This window comes from Salmo trutta, chromosome 12 (assembly GCF_901001165.1).
Source record: "Salmo trutta chromosome 12, fSalTru1.1, whole genome shotgun sequence".
Classification (NCBI taxonomy): domain Eukaryota; kingdom Metazoa; phylum Chordata; class Actinopteri; order Salmoniformes; family Salmonidae; genus Salmo; species Salmo trutta.
The window spans coordinates 27,055,767-27,078,657 of NC_042968.1; the positions used below are offsets into that span (position 1 = coordinate 27,055,767).

The 22,891-nt window shown below is 44.6% G+C and overlaps 2 protein-coding genes across 4 annotated transcripts in view; one reads left to right on the top strand and one right to left on the bottom strand.

Annotated features, from left to right (window-relative positions):
- The window catches only part of LOC115203287 (adenylate cyclase type 2), a 77,112-nt gene extending 62,512 nt beyond the window's left edge, over positions 1–14,600 (top strand). For all 3 annotated transcript variants that reach the window (XM_029767845.1, XM_029767847.1, XM_029767846.1), the window contains 14 exons: positions 2,268–2,345; positions 2,650–2,719; positions 6,028–6,125; positions 6,294–6,378; positions 7,287–7,424; positions 7,662–7,766; positions 8,053–8,237; positions 8,538–8,652; positions 8,747–8,905; positions 10,728–10,874; positions 10,987–11,094; positions 11,288–11,402; positions 12,622–12,746; positions 12,900–14,600. In XM_029767845.1, the coding sequence (XP_029623705.1) occupies positions 2,268–2,345; positions 2,650–2,719; positions 6,028–6,125; positions 6,294–6,378; positions 7,287–7,424; positions 7,662–7,766; positions 8,053–8,237; positions 8,538–8,652; positions 8,747–8,905; positions 10,728–10,874; positions 10,987–11,094; positions 11,288–11,402; positions 12,622–12,746; positions 12,900–13,046 (1,675 nt within the window). In that variant the 3' untranslated portion in view covers positions 13,047–14,600. The remainder of the gene's footprint in view (positions 1–2,267; positions 2,346–2,649; positions 2,720–6,027; positions 6,126–6,293; positions 6,379–7,286; positions 7,425–7,661; positions 7,767–8,052; positions 8,238–8,537; positions 8,653–8,746; positions 8,906–10,727; positions 10,875–10,986; positions 11,095–11,287; positions 11,403–12,621; positions 12,747–12,899) is intronic.
- A 78-nt stretch (positions 14,601–14,678) lies between these two features.
- On the bottom strand, positions 14,679–22,505 carry LOC115203288 (bromodomain-containing protein 7-like). Its single transcript, XM_029767848.1, has 16 exons — positions 22,400–22,505; positions 21,269–21,374; positions 21,034–21,091; positions 20,301–20,445; positions 20,009–20,119; positions 19,487–19,662; positions 18,498–18,624; positions 18,263–18,338; positions 17,953–18,060; positions 17,426–17,561; positions 16,988–17,090; positions 16,829–16,888; positions 16,042–16,144; positions 15,604–15,744; positions 15,100–15,240; positions 14,679–14,842 (listed from the first exon to the last, which is right to left on the bottom strand). Exons 1-16 carry the CDS (start codon positions 22,403–22,405, stop codon positions 14,781–14,783), a joined length of 1,659 nt encoding a protein of 552 aa, XP_029623708.1. The 5' UTR covers positions 22,406–22,505; the 3' UTR covers positions 14,679–14,780.
- Positions 22,506–22,891: the final 386 nt, after the last annotated feature.

The following is a 22,891-nucleotide window of genomic DNA, read 5'->3' on the forward strand; positions in this document are numbered from 1 at the left end:
GTCTGTCTGTCTGTCTGTCTGTCTGCCTGTCTGCCGGTCTGCGTGTCGGTCTGTCTGTGTCGGTTGGTCTGTCTGCCGGTCGGTTGGTCGGTCTGTCTGCGTGTCGGTCGGTCGGTCTGTTTGTGTGTCGGTTGGTCTGTCTGTCTGCGTGTGTCAGTCTGTCTGCGTGTGTCAGTCTGTCTGCGTGTGTCTGTCTGTCTGTCTGCATGTCGGTCGGTCTGCGTGTCGGTCTGTCTGTGTCGGTCGGTCTGTCTGCCGGTCGGTCGGTCGGTCGGTCTGTTTGTGTGTCGGTTGGTCTGTCTGTCTGCGGGTTGGTCTGTCTGCGGGTCAGTCGGTCGGTCTGTCTGCGGGTCAGTCAGTCAGTCAGTCGGTCTGTCGGCAGTCTGTCTGCGTGTCGGTCTGTCTGCGTGTCGGTCGGCCTGTCTGCGTGTCGGTCAGTCTGCGTGTCCATCAGTCCGTCTGCGTATCTGTCTGCATGTCCGTCGGTCGGTCTGTCTGTGTGTCGGTCGGTCTGTTTGTCTGCGGGTCGGTCAGTCGGTCTGCGGGTTGGTCGGTCAGTCTGCGGGTCGGTCGGTCTGTCTGTTTGTCTGTGTGTCGGTCGGTCAGTTGGTCTGTCAGCCGGTCGGTCGGTCGGTCTGTCTGCGTGTCGGTCGGTCTGTCTGCGTGTCGGTCTGTCTGCGGGTTGGTCAGTCCGTCTGCGTGTCTGTCTGCATGTCCGTCGGTCGGTCTGTCTGTGTGTCGGTCTGTCTGCCGGCCGGTCGGTCGGTCGGTCTGTCTGTGTGTCGGTCTGGTTGGTCTGTCTGCGGGTCGGTTGGTCTGTCTGTGTCGGTTGGTCTGTCTGTGTGTCGGTTGGTCTGTCTGTCTGTGGGTTGGTCTGTCTGCGGGTCAGTCGGTCGGTCTGTCTGCGGGTCAGTCGGCCGGTCTGTCGGCGGTCTGTCTGCGTGTTGGTCTGTCTGCGTGTCCGTCCGTCGGTCGGTCTGTCTGCGTGTCCGTTGGTCGGTCCGTCTGCGTGTCGGTCAGTCCGTCTGCGTGTCGGTCTGGTTGTTCTGTCTGTGGGTCGGTCGGTCAGTCGGTCGGTCTATCTGCGTGTCGGTCTGTCTGCGTGTCGGTCTGTCTGCGTGTCGGTCGGTCTGTCTGCGTGTCGGTCGGTTGTTCTGTCTGCGTGTCGGTCTGTCGTTCTGTCTGCGTGTCGGTCTGTCTACGTGTCGGTCGGTCGATCTGTGTGTCGGTCAGTCTGCTCGTCGGTGTGTCGGTCAGTCTGCTCGTCGGTGTGTCTCTCTGTCTGCGTGTTGGTCGGTCGGTCTGTCTGTCTGCGTGTCGGTCGGTCTGTCTGTCTGCCTGTCGGTTGGTCTGCATGTCGGTCAATCTGTCTGTCTGCGAGTTGGTCTGTCTGTCTCTGTCCATGTGTCTGTCTGTGTGTGGGTATGTCTGTCTGTCTCTCTTGTCAGTCGGCCTCTGTCTGTCTGTGTCAGTCGGTCTCTGTGTCAGTCGTTCTCTGTCTGTGTCAGTCGGTCTCTGTCTGTGTCAGTCGGTCTCTGTCTGTGTCAGTCGGTCTCTGTCTGTGTCAGTCGGTCTCTGTCTGTGTCAGTCGGTCTCTGTCTGTCAGTCGGTCTCTGTCTGTGTCAGTCGGTCTCTGTGTCTTCTCTCTGTCTGTGTCAGTCGGTCTGTGTCAGTCGGTCTGTGTCAGTCGGTCTGTGTCTGTCAGTCGGTCTCTGTCTGTGTCAGTCGGTCTCTGTGTCTTCTCTCTGTCTGTGTCAGTCGGTCTCTGTCTGTGTCAGTCGGTCTCTGTCTGTGTCAGTCGGTCTCTGTATGTGTCAGTCGGTCTCTGTATGTGTCAGTCGGTCTCTGTATGTGTCAGTCGGTCTCTGTCTGTGTCAGTCGGTCTCTGTCGGTCTCTGTGTCTCTCTCTGTCGGTCCCTGTGTCTCTCTCTGTCTCTGTCTGTCTGTCTGTCTGTCTGTCTGTGTCTTGTCTGTTTGTCTGTCTGTGGTCTCTGTGTCAGTCTGTCTCTGTTGGTCGGTGTGTCGGTCTCTGTCTGGTCTGTTTGTGTCTGTCTGTCTGTCTGTCTGTCTGTCTGTCTGTCTGTCTGTCTGTCTGTCTGTCTGTCTGTCTGTCTGTCTGTCTGTCTGTCTGTCTGTCTGTCTGTCTGTGTCAGTCGGTCTCTGTGTCTCTGTGTCAGTTGGTCTCTGTGTCTGTCTGTCTGTGTCTGTCGGTCTCTGTCTGTGTGTCTGCTAGTCTACCTCTTCCTTATTGTCTGAGTGTTTTACAGGAACAAGTCCCAGAAGAGCAAGTTTGATGAGGAGCTGCACAATGAGATGACCACCACAATCGATGAGCTCAGCAGCAAGTGAGTCTCAATAGTCACTAAATAGTCAAAAGACATTCTGAGAATAGTCACTAGGTAGGACCACAAGCTTCAGCCTAAACTCAAGAGTTAAGGGTCTAATGTTATCTAATCTTCCTAGCCACCAACATATCCCTTGAGAAAAGTATTATTTAGCCAATTGTGAATAATATTGACAAAGACGAGTCAAAGCTATCTGAAAATGTATTTTACATATTGAGTTGTAAAATAGAGAGCTCGCTCTCACACACACCCACTCACTCTTTCACACACTCTTCCTCACGCTCTCTCCCCGTGTGACCTCCAGGCAGTGGGTGAAGTCTGAGGAGATTAGCAGTCTGGCTGTGTGGTTCCCTAAGAAAGAGCTGGAGAAACAGGTGAGTCTGTCTCAGAGCTGTCTAGACACCGTTGAGAGGAGCATTGCTGTCCTAGTATACACTGTAGTAGGTACATCTCCACAATGAACATCTCTAGAACCTTATAGATACAATATAAAGACATATCAGTTGTCTCTGGAATTACTACATGTAACTACCAATTGACAGACTCTTTGGTCTCTATACACTGTGGAAAGGAGCCTTACTATCCTAATATACAACAGGTACATCTGTACAGTGGCAATGTCAAGAGCCTTTATGTAAGATGCAGTATAAAGAAAAATATTCGTACTTGAAATTTTAGTTCCTAACCCTTACAACATGTTAAATGTTATATCAGAATCTATTTGGTTCAATCTCTTGATATCTCTGATTAGCCTACAAAGACCACACATGTTCTTACAGTGCTTTTGGCAAGTATTCAGACACCTTCCCTGTTTCTGCATTTTGTTACGTTACAGCCTTATTCTAAAATGTATAATTTTTTCCCTCATCAATCTACACACAATACTCCATAATGACAAAGCGAAAACAGGTTTTTAGAAATTCTAGCACATTTATTACACATTTTTTACGTAAGTATTCAGACCCTTTTCTATGAGACTTAAAATTGAGCTCACGTGCATTCTGTTTCCACCTGTGGTAAATTCAATTGATCCCACAGTTGACAGTGCATGTTAGAGCAAAAACCAAGCTATGAGGTTGAAGGAATTGTCCGTAGAGCTCCGAGACAGGATTGTGTCGAGGCACAGATCTGGGGAAGGGTACCAAAACAATTCTGCAACATTGAAGGTCCCCAAGAACACAGTGGCCTCCATCATTCTTAAAACCTGTCTGGGCTAGGTGGGACGTTAGCGTCCCACTCTATTCAACAGCCAGTGGAAGAGCGTGGCGCGAAATACAAAACCTCAGAAATACAATAATTTCAATATTTCAAACATACGACTATTTTACACCATTTGAAAGATAAGACTCTCGTTAATCTAACCACATTGTCCGATTTCAAAAAGGCTTTACAGCGAAAGCAAAACATTACATTATGTTAGGAGAGTACATAGACACAAATAACCACACAGCCATTTTTCAAGCAAGCATATATGTCACAAAACCCAAAACACAGCTAAATGCAGCACTAACCTTTGATGATCTTCATCAGATGACACTCCTAGGACATTATGTTATACAATACATGTATGTTTTGTTCAATCAAGTTCATATTTATATCCAAAAACAGCTTTTTACATTGGCGTGTGATGTTCAGAACATGCATTCCCAGCAAAAACTTCCGGTGAATTTACAAAATTACTCATGATAAATGTTGACAAAATACATAAAAATTATTTTAAGAGTTATAGATACAGAACTCCTTTATGCAATCGCTATGTCAGATTTTAAAATAGCTTTTCGGCGAAAGCACATTTTGCAATATTCTGAGTACATGGCTCAGCCATCACGGCTAGCTAATTTGACACCCGCCAAGTTCGGAGCACACTAAACTCAGAATTAGTATTAGAAAAATTGTATTACCTTTGCTGTTCTTCGTCAGAATGCACTCCCAGGACTGCTACTTCCACAACAAATGTTGTTTTTGTTCCAAATAATCCATAGTTATGTGCAAATATCTCTGTTTTGTTCGTGCGTTCAGGTCACTATCCAAAAGGTAACGCGCGAGCGCATTTTGAGACAACATTTTTCAAAATGTTCCATTACCGTACTTAGAAGCATGTCAAACGCTGTTTAAAATCAATTTTCATGGTATTTTTCTCGTAAAATAGTGATAATATTCCAACCGGACAATAGTGTATTCATTCAAAGGACAAAATAAAAAATGGCGAGGTCTTGTGAACGTGCATTTCCAATCTCTTAGTCACCAGGCAGTCCACTGACAAACTGTGCTCCTATACTCTGCCCAGAGACAGGAGACGCCTCAATCTGCTTTCTGAACGCTTTAGAGAGCCAATGGAAGCCTTAGAAAGTGTCACGTAACCCCACAGATCCTGTAGTTTCAATAGAGAAGCAAAAGGAGAACTACAAATTCGCAGACAGGCCACTTCCTGCTTGGAATTTTCTCAGGTTTTTGCCTGCCATATGAGTTCTGTTATACTCACAGACACCATTCAAACAGTTTTAGAAACTTCAGAGTGTTTTCTATCCAAATCTACTAATAATATGCATATTCTCATTTCTGGGCAAGAGTAGTAACCAGTTTAAATCGGGTACGTTTTTTATCCGGCCGTGAAAATACTGCCCCCTAGCCCAGACAGGTTAAATGGAAGAAGTTTGTAACCACCAAGACTCTTCCTAGAGCTGGCCGCCTGGCCAAACTGACCAATCGGGGGAGAAGGGTCTTGGGAGGTGACCAAGAATCCGATGGTCCCTCTGACAGAGCTCTGGGAGATCCTTCCAGAAGGACAACCATCTCTGCCGCACTCCACCAATCAGGCAATTACGGTAGAGTGGCCAGACAGAAGCCACTCATCAATAAAAGGCACATGACAGCCCGCTTAGATGACACATGACAGCCCGTCACATCTGGAGGAAACTTGGCACCATCCCTACGATGAAGCATGGTGGTGGCAGCATCATGCTGTAGGGATGTTTTTCAGCGGCAGGGACTGAGAGACTAGTCAGGATCGAGGGAAAGATGAACGGAGCAAAGTACAGAGAGACCCTTGATGAACCTGCTCCAGAGCGCTCAGGACCTCAAACTGCGGCAAAGGTTCACCTTCCAACAGGACAACGACCCTAAGCACACAGCCAAGACAATGTAGGAGTGGCTTCGGGACAAGTCTCTGAATGTCCTTGAGTGGCCCAGGCAGAGCACGGACTTGAACCCGATCAAACATCACTGGAGAGACCTGAAAATAGCTGTGCAGAGACGCTCCCCATCCAACCTGACAGAGCTTGAGAGGATCTGCAAAGAAGAATGGGAGGAACTCCCCAAATACAGGTGTGCCAAGCTTGTAGCTTCATACCCAAGAAGACTCGAGGCTGTAATCGCTGCCAAAGGTGCTTCAACAAAGTACTGAGTATAAGGTCTGAGTACTTATGTAAAAATGGTTTTATTTAATTTTTAATAAAATTGCAAACATTTCTAAAAACCTGTTTTTGCTTTGTCATTATGGGGTATTGTGTGTAGATTGATAAAGAAATATTTTTTTTAATCAATTTTAGAATAAAGCTGTAACGTAACAAAATGTGGGAAAAGTCAAGGGGTCTGAATACTTTCCAAATGCACTATACATACTGTAAAAACTGTGTTCTTAGTATTTGTGAGGTTCAAACATGACTTCTTCTTTCCTCCCCAGTACCGAGCCATTGATCTGCCCATGTTCAAGCACTACATCGGCTGTGCCACCTTCATCTTCTTCTGCATCTTTGTGGTTCAGATGTTTGTGACAAAAGAGTGAGTGATTTTCCCTTGTGGCTATAAGAAACATATTTCTCAACCGCTATTGCCAGGTACAGTAGTAATAATACTTTTCCTCTTAAACCATGGAACAATAATGGCATGACAATCAATATTTGAACTTTTGGTATTCAGTGTTGGATCTTTTCCCTTCCCGTCCCTCAGTTCCAAAATGTTGGGAATGTCGTTTGGAGTGCTGGCCTGTGTCCTCCTGTTGACCCTGGGCATCTGTTTTGCAGGTCACCTGCAGGTCAGTGGGACTTTTAGGCTGAGGTCACAACAAGCCCTATTTCTGGACAGGACAAGGCTTAGTTGACTGTGTGTGGGTGTGGGGTGCGTGTGTGTACTGTGTGTATTTCTTACTGTGACAGTGGAAACACGCTTTCTGCCTAGGTTGCATAAGCTATTCCATTTATCCCCGGGAAGCTGTGCGTTGCTGTTATTTGGCCAGAAACAGCTGGTGCATACCATCTCAATGCCATGGTGCAGACAGACAGGCAGTGTAGTTATTACATTCACTCGTCAGAGATACACCGAGTGTACAAAACATTAGGAACACCTTCCTTGTTCCATACCCCATTCAAAGGAACTTAAATCTTTTGTCTTGCCCATTCACCCTCGGAATGACACACATACACAATCCATGTCTCAATTGTCTCAAGGCTTAAAAAACCTTCTTTAACCAGGTCTCTTTCCCTTCATCTACACTAATTTAAAGTGGATTTAACAGGAGACATCAATAAGGGATCATAGCTTTCACTTGGTCAGTCTATTTCATGGAAAAAGCAGGTGTTCCTAATGTTTTGTACACTCAGTGTATTATCCTGTCTTTCTGAAAATAGACTGAACATTCAGTGCTGCTGTGTTACATTTACATTTACGTCATTTAGCAGACGCTCTTATCCAGAGCGACTTAGTAAGTCACACATTGTCTCAACATGGATGATGTCATCAATGTCACATGCTCGCTTATCTTAATGCTCACTTATACCCCCCCCAACTTATACACACTCACCTGTCCCCGTCTTCCCATCCTATCCACCTCTTCTCTTCCATGCATTTCACCCCCCCCACATACACACTCATGCCTTCCCCTCTCCCCCTCCTATCCACTCCTCCTCTCCCATGGCTGGATGCCTCGCTCCTCCCACCCCTCAGCGGTTGTTTCCGGAGAAGTTGTCGTCCTGCCAGTGGCTGCCTGCTGTGTCCGAGGCAGTGGTCAAGAGGCCGTGTGTGCGCCTCCCTTTGGTCACTATCACCACTGCGGTCATCATCATCCTAGCAGTCTTCAACCTGGTAAGTTAACGCAACAACTCACTATCTCACAGCTCACTGATTAAACATAGAACAGAATGCCATCACGTGTACATGCAATTACATAAACTTTTAATAGCAACAAGAGCATTAGCTTCTTATTGTAAGAAGAACATCAAATCATCAAAAGACATGCCAGTAACACATGCTTTACAGCCTTTTTGTTTTCAGTCAGACCCACTTAGCGGTTAACTATCAATCAAATCTTGTTCCCTCTAGTGCTTCATCCAGACGAAGTCACCGTGTGAAATCAATAGTAACCCTGATCTGATTCGATCTGACAACTCCAGTGAGCAACATCCAGACAGCCTGTTCTACCTGCCGGTGAGTGATGCCTACAATATCCCTCACTAACAGGTCTTCTGTAGCTCAGTTGATAGAGCACGGCCCGCTTGCAACACACAGTTATGAAATTATATTTTCAATTTCAGTGTTTTTATTGTTGTTTGCAAATATATACTCAGCCATTTCACATAAAAATTATAAATTACAAATAATAAACATTGAAATTAAGAACTGTCACTTTTCATTGATGGTTTTCATCGTCTCCTCACTCTCCTTCTCTTTCTCTCGCTCTATTTGTCTCTCCATCTCTCTATTTCTCTCTCAGTACTCTGTGTTCAGCTGTATCCTGGCTCTTATAGCTTGTGGAGTGTTCCTGAGGGTGAGCTTTGAGCTCAAAGTGGTCTTCCTCATCCTGGCCTCCACAGCCTACTACATCATCATACTCAGCGCCAAGGCTGGTCTCTTCAGCTGCTATGGACGCATGCTTTACAACCAACTCAATGAAAACAGGTACTATATCATGTGTTGTGTACCAGGCCTGGGGTAGATTATTTTTCAATTCAGGAAGTGATTCAGGAAGAAATAAAAGATGTGTATATATAATTAAGTCATTTCTGAAAATTGCGCATTTGTTTTCTTTGAAGGTTGTTTCAATTCATTAATTGAATTTCAATCCACTTACTGAATTGAATACTGAATTGACCCCAACCCTGTTCTGTACTGTGCATAAAACACCTGGTACTGTATCCAGCCTGGTTTATACTGAGCTTTACTTTAGATTACCTCTAATCCCTGAGCTCTGTGTTCCAGAACTGAGGACTCTGGGACCATCCGGAGAGTGTTGGGGCTGGTCAAACACCCTGAGATGATGAGCTGCATATACATCACCTTGTTCCTGGTCACCATGCTCATCATCTCACAACAGGTCAGGACATGTTCCTTTCTCTTCTTTGTTGGCCCTCTCTTCACCGTCCCCTTTCCTTTTACTACTAAATGGCCACATCACTTCTGTCCTGTAGAATGAGTCATGCTTCCGCCAGGACTTCCTTCTGAAGAACAAGAATCGTACGGAGCAGGATGAGATTGAGACCAGGGAGAACCTGAATCGACTGCTCCTGGAGAACGTGCTGCCGGCCCATGTGGCTGCACTGTTTGTCGGGGAGAATAAAAAGAACGAGGTGGGATTCCTCACAAACACTTTACTTACTGAGAAGTACAAGGTAGGAGTCCAGGATGAATGACTGGTAGTCGACTGAGTCCAACTCATCCTCCCCTCCTCCTCCTATCTGCACTGGGGTCCCATCTCCACTGGCCTGCACTCACTAAAGCTTAGTGGGAAACACTTAGTCGTGGAATCTTTTGGATTTACCCGTAAATGGTTTCTTACGATTTCCAGTAGTGTGGTTAAGGGATGGAACCCCCAGGGTAGGGCGGTCCCACTTCTATGGATCATTGTACCGTATATCAGTGCCTGCCTGACTCCACCTACCAACTCACAGCTCCATGAATCAGCCCCTTCATCGCAATTGTGATTTGTGATGTCATCTTTGTGTCAGCATGGTAGAGACAGAGCCACTGCATTCTTACAGCAACGTCCTCAACTCCTACTGCCCCTACTCACAGCCACTCTCAAATAGTTCACATCAACGTCCTCAACTCCTACTGCCCCTACTCACAGCCACTCTCAAATAGTTCACATCAACGTCCTCAACTCCTACTGCCCCTACTCACAGCCACTCTCAAATAGTTCACATCAACGTCCTCAACTCCTACTGCCCCTACTCACAGCCACTCTCAAATAGTTCACATCAACGTCCTCAACTCTTACTGCCCCTACTCACAGCCACTCTCAAATAGTTCACATCAACGTCCTCAACTCCTACTGCCCCTACTCACAGCCACTCTCAAATAGTTCACATCAACGTCCTCAACTCCTACTGCCCCTACTCACAGCCACTCTCAAATAGTCCACATGATACAGACATAAACACACTAGACAAACCACTGATAAGCAGAGTCACTTAATCAAAACGCTGTAATTAAAGTTAAAAGAAATTCACAATGTTTATTCTAAACAAGATGGACAATACTCTGTAATATATTTTTTGTCTTACTTCATAAGATATGACAAACTTGTAGAAATTCAGATCTTGGCCTACTTTTACCTCTACTGCTGAAGGCCATGGACATCCCCTCCTCTATGATGTCTCCCTCAATCTGACTCTCCACAGCCTAGTCACAGGGTTATGTGTTACCTCTAAATCACCATGGACACTGACACATTTTGACTAAGGTATTAAAGTTAGTGACGGAGAAATAATTCAGCCTTTGAATAAATCTGGTTGAACTATTTATTCTTGACATGTTTTTCTGGAAGCACAAACACAACATAACAGCTATTTGTGTTTGACATGTAGGTTACAGCCTGAGAAGTACTGTACTGAAGCTGCTTTCGCTGTTAAAGATGAGTGCTCATCAGCTTAGCTTCAACACTGCATAAACCTGACAATACTAATCCCAATGGATGGTACAGTGTCAACAGTGTCAAATCAAATAAACAACACAACAAAAAGCATGAGGGGGAAAAAAATGAGTATAAATATGCTATGAAGTTTTCCTCAGAGATTTGACATCTAGGAGCAGAAGCATGGGACTTCGATGGTCTCCCTCTCTCCCAGAGAATGGGTTTTAGAGGCCCTGTTTAACATTGGCTCCTCTTGTACAGCCTAATCACTGGCCATTTCCTTGCCAGATGTCAACACAGTGAAAACAGTTAGGAGCGTCTGGCACTGGAGGGACTGTTGTGGTGTCTGTCCCTCTCATCATTCTGAATTGGCTTTCTCTCAAAGATGTGGCTCTGTGCTCTAATGTCTCCTAATATTTCTTGTGTGAACCTGAAACTTCCCTATATCTCTGTTGTGAAGTTGTATGTCTATGCTCTTCTGCTTAGTGTTCCTACATGGCATTGCCTCTTAAGTTGTACCCCTGCTTCCTCCTCAGGATCTGTACTACAAGTCATATGACTGTGTGTGCGTGATGTTCGCCTCGGTACCGGACTTCAAAGAGTTCTACACGGAGTGTGACATCAACAAGGAAGGTCTGGAGTGTCTGAGGCTCCTCAATGAGATCATAGCAGATTTTGATGAGGTCAGAGAACCGCTGGCAGCCATCAATGAACTAAAATGACACGTGTCCCAGTAATAGAAATAAGTAAACAGCTAACCCTGGCTCACACATCTACTTGTTTACCCACACACAGCTGCTGTCCAAGCCCAAGTTCAGTGGAGTTGAGAAGATCAAGACCATCGGAAGCACTTATATGGCGGCCGCAGGGCTGAGTGGCACCCCAGGACAGGAGAATAACCAGGTCGCTACTAACTATTTGACCCAGGTCATGTGGAAAGGGAGGGGTTACACAGCATGCAACTGTGCATACCTTTGATTTTCTATACTGTAGAACTTTACCATAAAACCTGGTTAACAACGCAGTATAGATAAAGTTGTGTATGTCAGTAGTAGTGTCCTGTGTGTGGACTTTATGATGAACTGTGTTGTTTCAGGATCGAGATAGGCAGCAGGCACAGATAGGGAACATGGTAGAGTTTGCCATTGCCCTCATTGGCAAGCTGGACGGCATCAACAGACACTCCTTCAACAGTTTTAGGCTGCGTGTGGGTGAGTAAAGCTTGGGCAATGGCCTGGGCATATATGAACTATATTCATTAACTAGTACCATATACATTAACTACCCATTACGTCTGCAATGTGTCTGGTTCTATCCATCTTTATTCGGGTTTCATTGGTTGTTATTCTAGTGCTAAGAGTTTTTCCTGAACACCTGCACCTGACCTGGTCAGGAGAAATTGGGAGCTCTAGTTATAGAACAAAACACACCTGGCCCTACGATACCCTATCTAGCTAATCACGTAGGAGGACATTCTTTCCAACTGTCCACAATAGCTAACATTGACTCTCCATAATACCGCTGGTCTCCCTGTGTACTGTTGTGACATAGTTCTCAGACAGCTTATTCTGAGCAGATCCCCCAGACTTTAGGAAAACATTTAGAATACTCGAGAGATAAAAGCACACATTAGGGTTTTAATACATGAACACAAAAAGCTGGCATGAAATACAATTTAAAAAAATCAAAGGACTGGTGCATCAAAGGAATTTTCACATCTGTGTCCCAAGAAAAATCGAAATAACAAATGAAGTCCACATAATTCTCCCTGGAAGATTTTTCAAATTAAAAGGCAGAGATTCCAACATTAACAAATGGTCTGTCTGAACAACTGGCAGCAGTGGCAGGTAGCATAGCGGTTAAGAGCTTTGGGCCAGAAACCAAAAGGTCGCTGCTTCGACTTCCCGAGCTGACTAAGGGAAACATCTGTCGATGTGCCGTTGAGGTACCCCAATTGCTCCTGTAAGTCGCTCTGGATAAAAGCTTCTGCTAAATGACTAAAATGGAAATGTAAAATGGTTTTGACTCACTGTGGTTGGCTCGGCCAGACAAGCTGATGGTAGTTGTTAGACCCTGTTAGTGAAAATATTTATTTCCACTTGTTTTCTGTGTCATCAGTTAGAGCACTGGGCCAGTAACCGAAAGGTTGCTGGATCGAATCCCTGAGCTGACAAGGTAGAAATCTGTTAATCTGCCCCTGAGCAAGGCAGTTAGCCCATTGTTCCCCAGGCGCCCAAGACGTGGATGTCGATTAAGGCAGCCCCCCCGCACCTCTCTGATTGAGGGGTTGGGTTAAATGCAGAAGACCCATTTCAGTTGAAGGCATTCAGTTGTACAACTGACTAGGTATCCCCCTTTCCCTACAGTATTTGACTGGTTTATTCACAGCAGGTATCTTGTTATGTGTCACTGTCTGCCTGCTTTTCACAGGCATTAACCATGGGCCTGTCATTGCTGGGGTGATTGGAGCCAGAAAACCTCAGTATGACATCTGGGGCAACACTGTCAACGTGGCCAGTAGGATGGAGAGCACTGGAGAGCTGGGCAAGATTCAGGTTCAGTACAACAACCTAGTCTTGTCAGTCATACAGTATTGTCCTTGCTAGTCTGGCTGGAGAGATTAACTATAACCATACAAAAACCATGGCTGCATACATTCAGCATAGTAATGTGTCTTGTTCCTTGCTTCGTGTCTGTTTCTGCTCCAGGTCACAGAGGAGACGTCGGACGTGCTCCAGAAGCTGGGCTACTCCTGCGAGTGCCGAGGCCTCATCAACGTCAAGGGAAAAGGCGAGCTGACAACCTTCTTTGTGTGTACGGACATGAGCAAGCAGCAGGGAATGGGCCTGAGCTGAGGTCTACGGTGAGCACACTACTGTGTGTGTGGACTCTGGGCCTGGTTGCGTATGCTGGGTCGGTGGCAGGACATCCCAGGACACAGTCTAGCATTCAGCACAGACTAATTACACGAACGCACATAAGTTAACATTCTTAGAGTAAACCTACCGGAGCACACAAATATAATCCATCTCAGTGCTTCAGTCAGCGATGATCCTGACCGGACCAGAACAAGACTTGAAGACATGACCTTGTGGTCCTAGAGGTTATATTTCAGATTGTTCATGTTTCCAGGAATCCCTTTGGGATATTCTTTATTGGAAATTAATTCTTACTGCAGCTGACTTGTTTTTGGAGTTCCAGTTCCAATGTGTGCATTCAATTAGAGTGACATGGAGGTTACGTCAAGCACTGGTCGTCGTCATACTGGATTCTATCACCTGATATTCCTAGAACCTTGCTGGAATCATGATGCACAAAAAACATTCAGTCCGCTCTTAAAACTGAGCTGTTTATCAAGCAAATGGTGACCAAAACAATGGAGTGAGTTCTGCTGCATGTGGAGTGACAAGTGTACTGTACATACTGTCATGGTTTTCTAGACCTTAAAAGGTAGACTAAGGGAAATTACATTGTCACGAGCTGCACCGCAGATATTGCGATTAGTGAGATGCAAGACTTCGCTTTCAGTCAATTTGTGTACAGGTTCCCCTCATGCTGTGGCAGCATCGGAACCAAAACAGCAGAGAAGTTTAAACTTGCACTTCAACGCTCTGTGGAAATTATTACTGTGTAATGGACAGTTTGAGGTGTACTGTTTACCAATTTATTTCAAATAAGCTTAGAACACATGCCTGATGAAGAATAAGTGCTATATGCACTACAATCAATGAGTAAAACAAAACATTCTGCTGACTTTATGAAAAGTTTAATTTGACTGAAACAAAACAGAATTGTCTTGGGAGCCTAACTCAGTGCTGTGCAGTATACTTCAGCCATAGTAGTTGTAAATGTATAGATTGCATTGACTTGCCAACATTAACCTGCAGTGTCTTATGTGCAGACAGGCAGCATATGCTTTTTGGGAATCGCTGGTCAAACTAACATTCTACTTTATACCTAAACCTGCTGTCAAACAATCAACTGTCTGTTATTGTTGCAGTTAACATTAGGTTAGAATACCGTGATAATGACAATGCCATTTTGAAAAGACCACCTGAAATTTCAGCCCGTTTGGTGGGATGGAGTTTTGGCCAGGCAGTAAATTAGCTAAGACCAATAAGAAAGAGTTCCAAACCTCTCGGCCAATAACAGCTTGTTTTCAGCTCTCCACGGACAGTCCTAGCAAATTTAGCTTAGAAGCTGTTAGTAACATACTTGTACCCATAAATTATTTGATAGATTTAAAATGTCTGCATTAGACCTTTTAAGATACATTCTTCTCTGTGCCTCAGAAAACTGACTTGTCCTGTGGTCTTACTCAACATCTGACTGCCAAACGAATGTGTCCATGTCTGTCATGTTGCTTTCATGTTATGCTGTCTGAGGAATAAATGTGAGTTTGCATTTTGTACAGTTGCGATTGTTTTGCTAAAGGCAATTTATAAAGACAAGGAATAACAGATTGGATAAGGTAAATGACAAATGGCTTAATATAAAAGGTTTATTAAAAGAAATGCAAACAAAGAACCTTTTTGTACACTACAACAGAGATTGGCTGTTATCAAGAGGATGGTTGCTGTGAAATTCCGTTATACTGCGATGACTGGAATCTGCTGAACTTCAGGCACGGTATCCATCGGCTCAGCATCCACTGAAATCAAAATGAGACATAAGGGAATAGCTTTGAGATTTCAATTCATATGTAGCCATAACATTTGTTTATATACACTAACACCATTCAATACAACTTTACCAGCTCAGGGGCAATTAAAAAGGTAAGTCAGTTTTGCAAGTAGGCCTACTACTTCACTGAACACATTCCCAAAAATCAACCAGTATATGGTTAGAATGTTTACTACCCATGACCTAAATAACCAGGGAAACTGATGCCGGGTGGTTTAAGCCTACCTGTGGTGAGGTCTATGAGTGGTTCATCTGCCTCTAGGGGCAGAGCAATGCCCATGGCCCTCCTGATCCCATACACACTGCTCACATCTCCTGGAGCCACCTGACTGGTCAGTTGGGCCAGGTTACCAGTCACCTTCTCAGCTACAGGGAGACAAATGGGAAATTATATTGGAGTCCAAATAAAGATCACTGATAGTGGTATAGCTGAGAAATGGATGGCCCAGGCATTTCTTCCATTGGAATTAAGATAGTCAAAAGGAAATAGCTTTGACAGAGAAATTCATGTTTAGTCATAACTGTTTCTGTTTGCACTATTTGTACAGGGTTCAAACCAAAGCTTGAATCCAAACAAAGACTTGTGGGGGAAAGGTGATATCTAGTGAGCTGCACAACAATGGACTTCAACTGAGATGTCTTCCGCATTTTACCCAACCCAATTGAATCAGAGCCCCCCCCCCCAATAAAATAGACAGTGGTATTCCATTCTTTAAAATAAAGTGTTACCCAGCTGCAGCTCCTTGGTGGTTGGGGCTAGCAGGCAGATGTTAAGGGGCTGCTTGACACTCAAGCGTTCCCTCTGCGCTTCCTGCAGCTCGCGGAGGAGCTTTGTAGTCTCATCCAACTTCTGCTGGAAGTGTTGGGTCTCTGACACACACACACACAGCATAAAGGAAGCTTGCATTGACCTGTGCAGGGTCATCTACAATGGGTTCTATTTCTTGAATCCTCCCTCTTATCTTCATAGACTACATTCAACTGGGACTGCACATGCCCTACAACAGCCCAGAGAAGCTGCAGGAGTCAGAAACGCCTCAATAATTACCTTGAGGAAGGGTTTAAGCCTAGGGGATTTAAAATGTAACTCTTTGGCTCTCAGTAGTTTTAGAATTAACTGGCATGCTGTTGGGGTTTGCCCTTTGGCCAGTTAAAGCTGATCTTTACCCTCAGAGAGGAGGTCCGGTGGATTCTGGAAGTCCAAGCCGATCACAGAGCCCAGGGAGGCTAGCCTGCTTACAGCCTGCTTGCTAGCGTCGGGTTCAACCACCTGAGGGAAAAACGGAAGGGTTAGGTTAGTAAAAGCATTTTTGTTTGGATTCCAAGTCAGCCAGCGCGGCAGTCAGTGAATCTTTGAAATTGCATTGCTGAAAGGAGAGGCATCAGCCAGGCCAGCTCTTTTCTAGTAGCTCCAGTTGATACCTCTGCCAGTCCCTTTCCAATAAAAATCTAACGAAATAAAGAGCAGCAGCAACACCCAACCAGGGAATGAGGATAAACTGGATGCTAGCCAAGCACAGCAAACAGCCAGGTATAGAGCTGCTGTGTGCTTAAGAGAGGCCTGATGCTTTTCTTTCCTCCAGCCTCTACACTGCTGTGACTGAGGAGCCATTCAGCCGCCCAACGAAGGGGGCGCAGAAAGAAAACAGACATTTCCACATCCCTGACAGAGAGTGCGTGAACAGACCTGGTCTCAGGGGCTGGTGGAGAGAGGCAGTGTTTTGAAGGGGAAATGTTCTGTGTGTTGGATCATAGCAGCTAGCTAACGAGCCTGCCATGTTGACACAGCTGGAACAGCTATGGCATGTGCAGAAGCTGTTAATATTATCCAACACTGTTGGTGGGGTGGGGCGGGTTAGCTGGGGTTCACTTCAGCTGGGTGTAGTTGACCTAGGGTGTGGTGTGTGTCCTTTATCTGCTGAGGTTGTCCACGTTTAGTGTATCTGAGACTTACCTCCATGTCCTTGTCTCCAGTCTCAGAGGTTTCTGTTGGTTCTTTCTCATCTGGACGGGTCTGGCGGGTAAGAACACATCAAGTTAGTATTGTCCAAAGAAATGTTAAAATAACCATAGCCATATAATTCCCATGCAGATACATGCTTAATGGTTCTACCTCTCTCAGGGTTTTGGAGTGTTCCCCGTTAGTCAACGCGTCCAGGAGGTTGTCTGCCAGTTTGTACATGTGCTCCTCCGATTTGGACAGGAACTCCGAGAGGCTGCAGACACAATGACAAACACATTACATCAGTGTGTGTGTATATGCTAGTCATATTTGGTCTCCTCTCAGAAGCAGCAGTAGGGTCGTATCAGGTTTACCATGTGGTTTTAGCCTCCACCACAGTGAATCTCATCCACGCCAACAGAACCATAAAATGCCTACTCATATACAAAGCCAATGAAATACAGGGACATCTGGACTGTTATGAGCATGCTGGAATGCTCAAAGCTTTGTTTGGAATTATTTACTGTAAAGTAGGCCCTTGTAAATGTCAGATCTGGACCATAATATTACACCGTAATGTAGGGGGAGGATGAGGAGCAACATGCATACCTCTCAGATCCTTGGAGGCTGGCTTCCTCTCCATAGAAGGAGTAGATCAGGTCAGTGTCCTCTTTCCCGATGTTGGCGAAGCTCGAGTCGTAGGCGGGCGCGTAGGAGGTGTACGGACCATAGTTCATGTACGATACTGCGAGAGCAGGGATTGGATTACATTATAGCTCGTAAACACTGATGGAGATACAGGACCACAGGCTGAGAGGTCAGCCTCTCACAGAGATACATTTATAGGACTATGAAAAACAGATTTTTATAGAATCACAATCTGACATGGCTACATGACCTTATCAAATCTTATGGAAAAATAATTGCTGCCCATGAATGGATTTATAAATTGATACATTGAGACTGGTATTTATGTTGGTTGAACATTGGATTCATACATGTGTTTCTATACAAGCTCTGGGTTCAGTCACTCAGATGAAAAGAGGTTATTCAGCCACTCTTGGGAGACGATGGAAATCGATAAAAGAAAAGCTTTTTAATTATTAAACCTAGTCACTAAGGCCCCTTCAGCTTACCTCGTGTGACCATGTTCCTCTTGTCCTCCTTGAAGCCCTGCAGGGTGTTGATGCCACTCTGCAGCCGGTTGGACATCATGCCCAGCTTCACAGGGCAGTAGCCCACATCTGTAGAGATAAGAGTTGATTGAGAAAGAGGCTCATTTACAATTACAAGCTGATGATTTCATTACACTTGTTAGGTTCATCAGAAAGATAGAGTTGATGACAGTTGGAATCAATCATGGATTCCAGTTTTCCCCATGTTGCACAAATAGAAATGGATATAGTGCAACTAGCTAATTGCGGCCGTGACTATGACTGGACCTACCTCCAGCAACAAGTTCGACCGGGTTCAGGATTGCCAGTGTGGTGGAACCATCAGACTTTCTCCTCTCAAAGTCCAGCTACATAACCAAATAAAACAATAGTTGTATTATTACATTAGTGAACATAAATGAATATGTTCACTAAATTAGACCATACATTTCCTATATAGTAGATGGGGTAAGAGAGCTTGGTTGGCCTAAACAGTTTAAGCCAATTCCATAGCCTGTAGCCTTCACCTGACTCTCCAGCCCTCTGCTGGACAGTTTGCCTCCTGAATCATCAATGAGCTTGCGGATCTCCTCAAGCTCCTTCTCTGCCTGACTGCCGACCTTGGACACTTCGTCTTTGGAGTCGTTGTCTTTCCTGGAAGTATTGGAGAACACAGAGTATAGAGGAGTAGGAGACTTTGAACTTAACTGATTCATAGGGTTTCATAGGAATTTATTTTGCTGGCAGCCATTAGTGATTACAATACATTTTGAAACAGTCATAACATCTAAATCTAATAGAGAATACATTTCATGCTATAGCTACAGTACATGTTCCCAATGAATATGCTGCCAGTATACTTTCAATCAAACCTTCACATCAAATCTTAAGTCCTCATGCTGTAGTCTGTTATTTACGACAGCATTTCAAATCAAATTGTATTTGTCACATGCGCCAAATACAACAGGTGTAGACCTTAGTGAAATGCTTACTTACAAGCCCTTAACCAACAAAGCAGTTAAGAAAATACCTTAAAGAAAACAGAATTTTCTACCCATTACACCTCAGTGGGGTTTACAAGGACAACAACTCGTAGGTTTCAGAGAGTGATTGGTGTGAAAGGTGCTGAATGAACACAAGACCTGACACGCTCAGAGGCATTCCTTTCATTATCGCTCATCCTCCAGCCAGAGTCTGTGGAAAGAACTGATCAACCAAACACTTGGGAGAATAAGCCCACAGCACTTGGACACTATCCATGACTTATTAACATTAGTGTGTAATACTGCTTGCTTGCTTCCTGGTTGGAATCTGTGTTTGGTAAATGGCCGAGAACAGCTTCTCACAGTCTAAGCTATGAACAAGCACTGTAACCCCCATCTGAAGTCTATATATTAGTTTATGTAAATTGTGTCCGAGATCGATATCCATATATGATGACTCTCCAAGCAATTAGCAATTAATAACTAAAAGCATATTGTCGGTGTTCAAGTGCAGGGTAAAGTTATCACGGTACCTGGGAGTGTTTGGTGCAGACTGGGCAGTCTGGCTAAGATCTGTGGGGCTGGGGCCGTCTTTACACTGGTCCATGCTTGAGTTTCCCACCTCCTCTCCAGTCTTACTTGACTGGTTGGCTGGGTTCTCTAGGTCAGCCATGAACTCAATACTCTGCCTCAGGCTCTCAAGCCTCTCCTGTGGGACAGCGAGAGAGACAAGAGTTGACTGTGTTTCACCGCAATTTACGCCACAATCTGTTTTTGTTCCAAGCTCAGGGTCTTGTGATTAGTCTTCTGGGGCCCCAATTATCAACAACAAAAAAAACATTGTGGTGAAAATTCATATCTAAACATTCAGGGGTATGAATATGGTGCCCTCTGCTGTTTGTATGTGGCAACTAGTGATCATTTCACCCAGGCACACAATGTATGGCCCGTTTCCTATACATAGATTAAGCCTAATCCAGGACTAAAAACCCATTCTCAAGGGAAGATCCCATATGTATGTGTCAAATTTACTTCTGTAAAGGCACTCCCCTTACCGGGCGGAGGATCTTCATGCCAGAGAGGAGCAGCTTCCTAGCAGCTTTGTGGTAAATGGTCTCTGGCTTGTTGTAGATCATAGCATTCTCACACATGATCCTGAAGTCCACCTGTATCAATGGAGACACACGGCAGTCAGTCACTGGACTCTGCACATGTTTAACATTAGTTTTCTATTTAATCAACACTTCAGGCTTGATTGTCAATCAATCCACTGCTTTAGAATGACAGACTAAATAAAGCTATCCTGAAAGCTATTTGTCAAGAAGGTAGTGCAGCTGACAGGTGTACCTTGAGCTCCTCTGGTGACTCGTAATACTCATTCTTGACTTTCTCCTTCATTGCGCCGAAGTCCATGGGCCGCTTGATGATCGTGGAGTAGCCAGGAGCGATGAGGTCAGTCATAGGGAACGAGAAAAACGCACTTGGGTCTTTCCTACAAGAGAAAGTCAGTTGCTTTGTTAGGCCTCAATGCAACATCTATTTAACCCTTAAGTTGACTGAGAACACATTCTCATTTACAGCAACGACCTGGGGAATAGTTACAGGGGAGAGGAGGGGGGGATGAATGAGCCAATTGGAAGCTAGGGATGATTAGGTGGCCATATGAGGGCCAGATCGAGAATTTAGCTAGGACACCAGGTTTTTATTTTACTAGGCAAGTCATTAAGAACAAAATCTTATTTACAATAATGGCCAAACCCTAACGACGCTGGGCCAAATGTGAGCCGCCCTATGGGACTCCCAATCACGGCCGGTTGTGATACAGCCTGGAATCGAACCAGGGTCTGTAGTGACGCCTCTAGTACGGAGATGCAGTGCCTTAGACCACTGCACCCCTACTCTTATGATAATTTCCATGGGATCTTGACTGACCATAGAGTCAGGACACCCGTTTGAAGTCCCATCTGAAAGACGGCACCCTACACAGGGGTGCAATACCCTGGGGCATCGGGATATGTTTAGACCAGAGGAAACAGGCTGCTAATCAATTCAACGACAATTTCTTAGTAACAAGCTTCACCTTTGGAGCCGTCTGATGAGTTGACTCAAGGCTTCCTGCAGTGGGGTCAGTTCTTTCTCTGAGAATGAGAGAGAGAAAAAGCATACGAGAGAGTGCGGGAGTGAGGTGGGTAAAGAAGACGAGATTAAGAAAGATGAATAATGGTTAAAATTACTTCATATATCAATAGAAATTAAAGGCCAAGAAAGGATTATGGAAAAGTGGCAGCCATTGTAGAAACTGGCACGTAAGTTACCTTCCACTTTATTCAAGGAGGATGCCAGATCTGAATGGATAGGGGCCCTGCTCGCCTCCCTATCTTCCCAGTCTGTATCAGCGCCCTGTCCCTTCTTCTTTGTCATCTAAATGCACCATATAAACATGTTTGTTGACACTTAAGTTATCACCTAGGAGTCAGTCTATTGGCCAAATAAACCCCTTTTTGAATTCCGAAAATCAAAAGCCACTTCAACGTTTTTTAAGTATTGGGCTCTTGGGCAAATCCATGTGGTCAGAGCTGAATTCCCCAACAGGATGGTCTCTGCTCCACTCAGTTGGTGGAGTTCATCAGACACTTAAACATAGGTGGAGTTTAGTCAGTTAGTACCACCCATGGCATGCCATGGAATGAAATGGCAGCTAGTCTCCCCTAGACATTCCCCTCAAACAGTACAAAGGTAAACATGGGCTGTAATGAAAATATGGATTCCCAAACTCTTCTTTTTCTTGTCATCAACTGGTGACATGGTATCGATCCTTTCCTTATCATTTTTCTTCTTTTTCTTGTGTTTCTCTAAATCTGGATGTTCATCAAATGTGTTTTCAAAGCTCGAGCTTCTAGTCGTCACCTCATTTCCAGCAACCTTGAGAACCAATTTAAGTGGTCTCCCCCCGTACTCTGTAGATGGGACACATTGGGTTAACTTTATGTATAGTCCCAAATATTTGATCGTAACCAACTCAAGTTGCTGCTGACAGTTCGCCATCCGGCTAGCTCAACTGTGAGGTATCTAACTAGTTAGCTAACTTAACTTGCTATGTTGCAAACAACAACGTTACCTCCCTACCTGGCTACAATATGTAAATTAGTATAACTTAGCAGCTAGCTAGCCATTTCAAAGTTCAATATTTGGTTCAATGCATTTGGATAACTGATAAGACGGACAGCAATAATCGAATTAGATACCTATATTTTAACATCTGTCAATTAGATAACATTAACGAGCTCGGTACATATCATATGACTAAGCTAGCTGGATAAATTAGCTAGCTAACTTGCAGTGAATTCAAATGGGTGATTATGCGTTAGCTAACCGAAGCTCAAGCCTTTTAATTGTCCAAGGAATTCAACCAATACCAGCGCATTGGCGATCTAAATGTGTCTTACCTTCATATTTTTCAGACTTGTGCTTTTTATGCTTATAATATAAGCATATTATGTTTAGAATCTTTACGCTAGCTAACAACAATGTTATTGTTTGTTTCCTCTCCTGGAAGGGATAGCAATCGATTGCAGAGTGCTTGTTTGGTGCAGCGCCGCACGTTGGCTGGAGGTAAAATCACATTATTTTTTTTAACCATGTGCAATGTTTATTTGTAGATAAGCCAAACCTACCTAACGTGTCCGTGTTGTATGTTTTTACTGTATTTTTATTTTATTGTGTCAGAAATGGTCCCAGGCTGTATTACATCCCGTCGTGATTGGGTGTTCCAAAGGGCGGCGCACCGGGTAGGGCGTCATTGTAAATAAGAATTTGTTGTGAACTGACTTGCCAAGTTAAATAAAGTTTATATATATATATATATATATATATATATATATATATATATATATATATATATAAGGACATAAGAATGTATTAACTTTAGTCACCTGTAG

What these genes read in the sequence shown, in the direction of transcription:
- LOC115203288 (XM_029767848.1), bottom strand. An exon ending in CTCATCAGACGGCTCCAAAG is followed by an intron (nt 20,446 to 21,033) that starts GTGAAGCTTGTT and finishes TTTCTCTTGTAG; the next exon opens with GAAAGACCCAAGTGCGTTTT. An exon ending in GCAGAGGGCTGGAGAGTCAG is followed by an intron (nt 18,339 to 18,497) that starts GTGAAGGCTACA and finishes TTGGTTATGTAG; the next exon opens with CTGGACTTTGAGAGGAGAAA.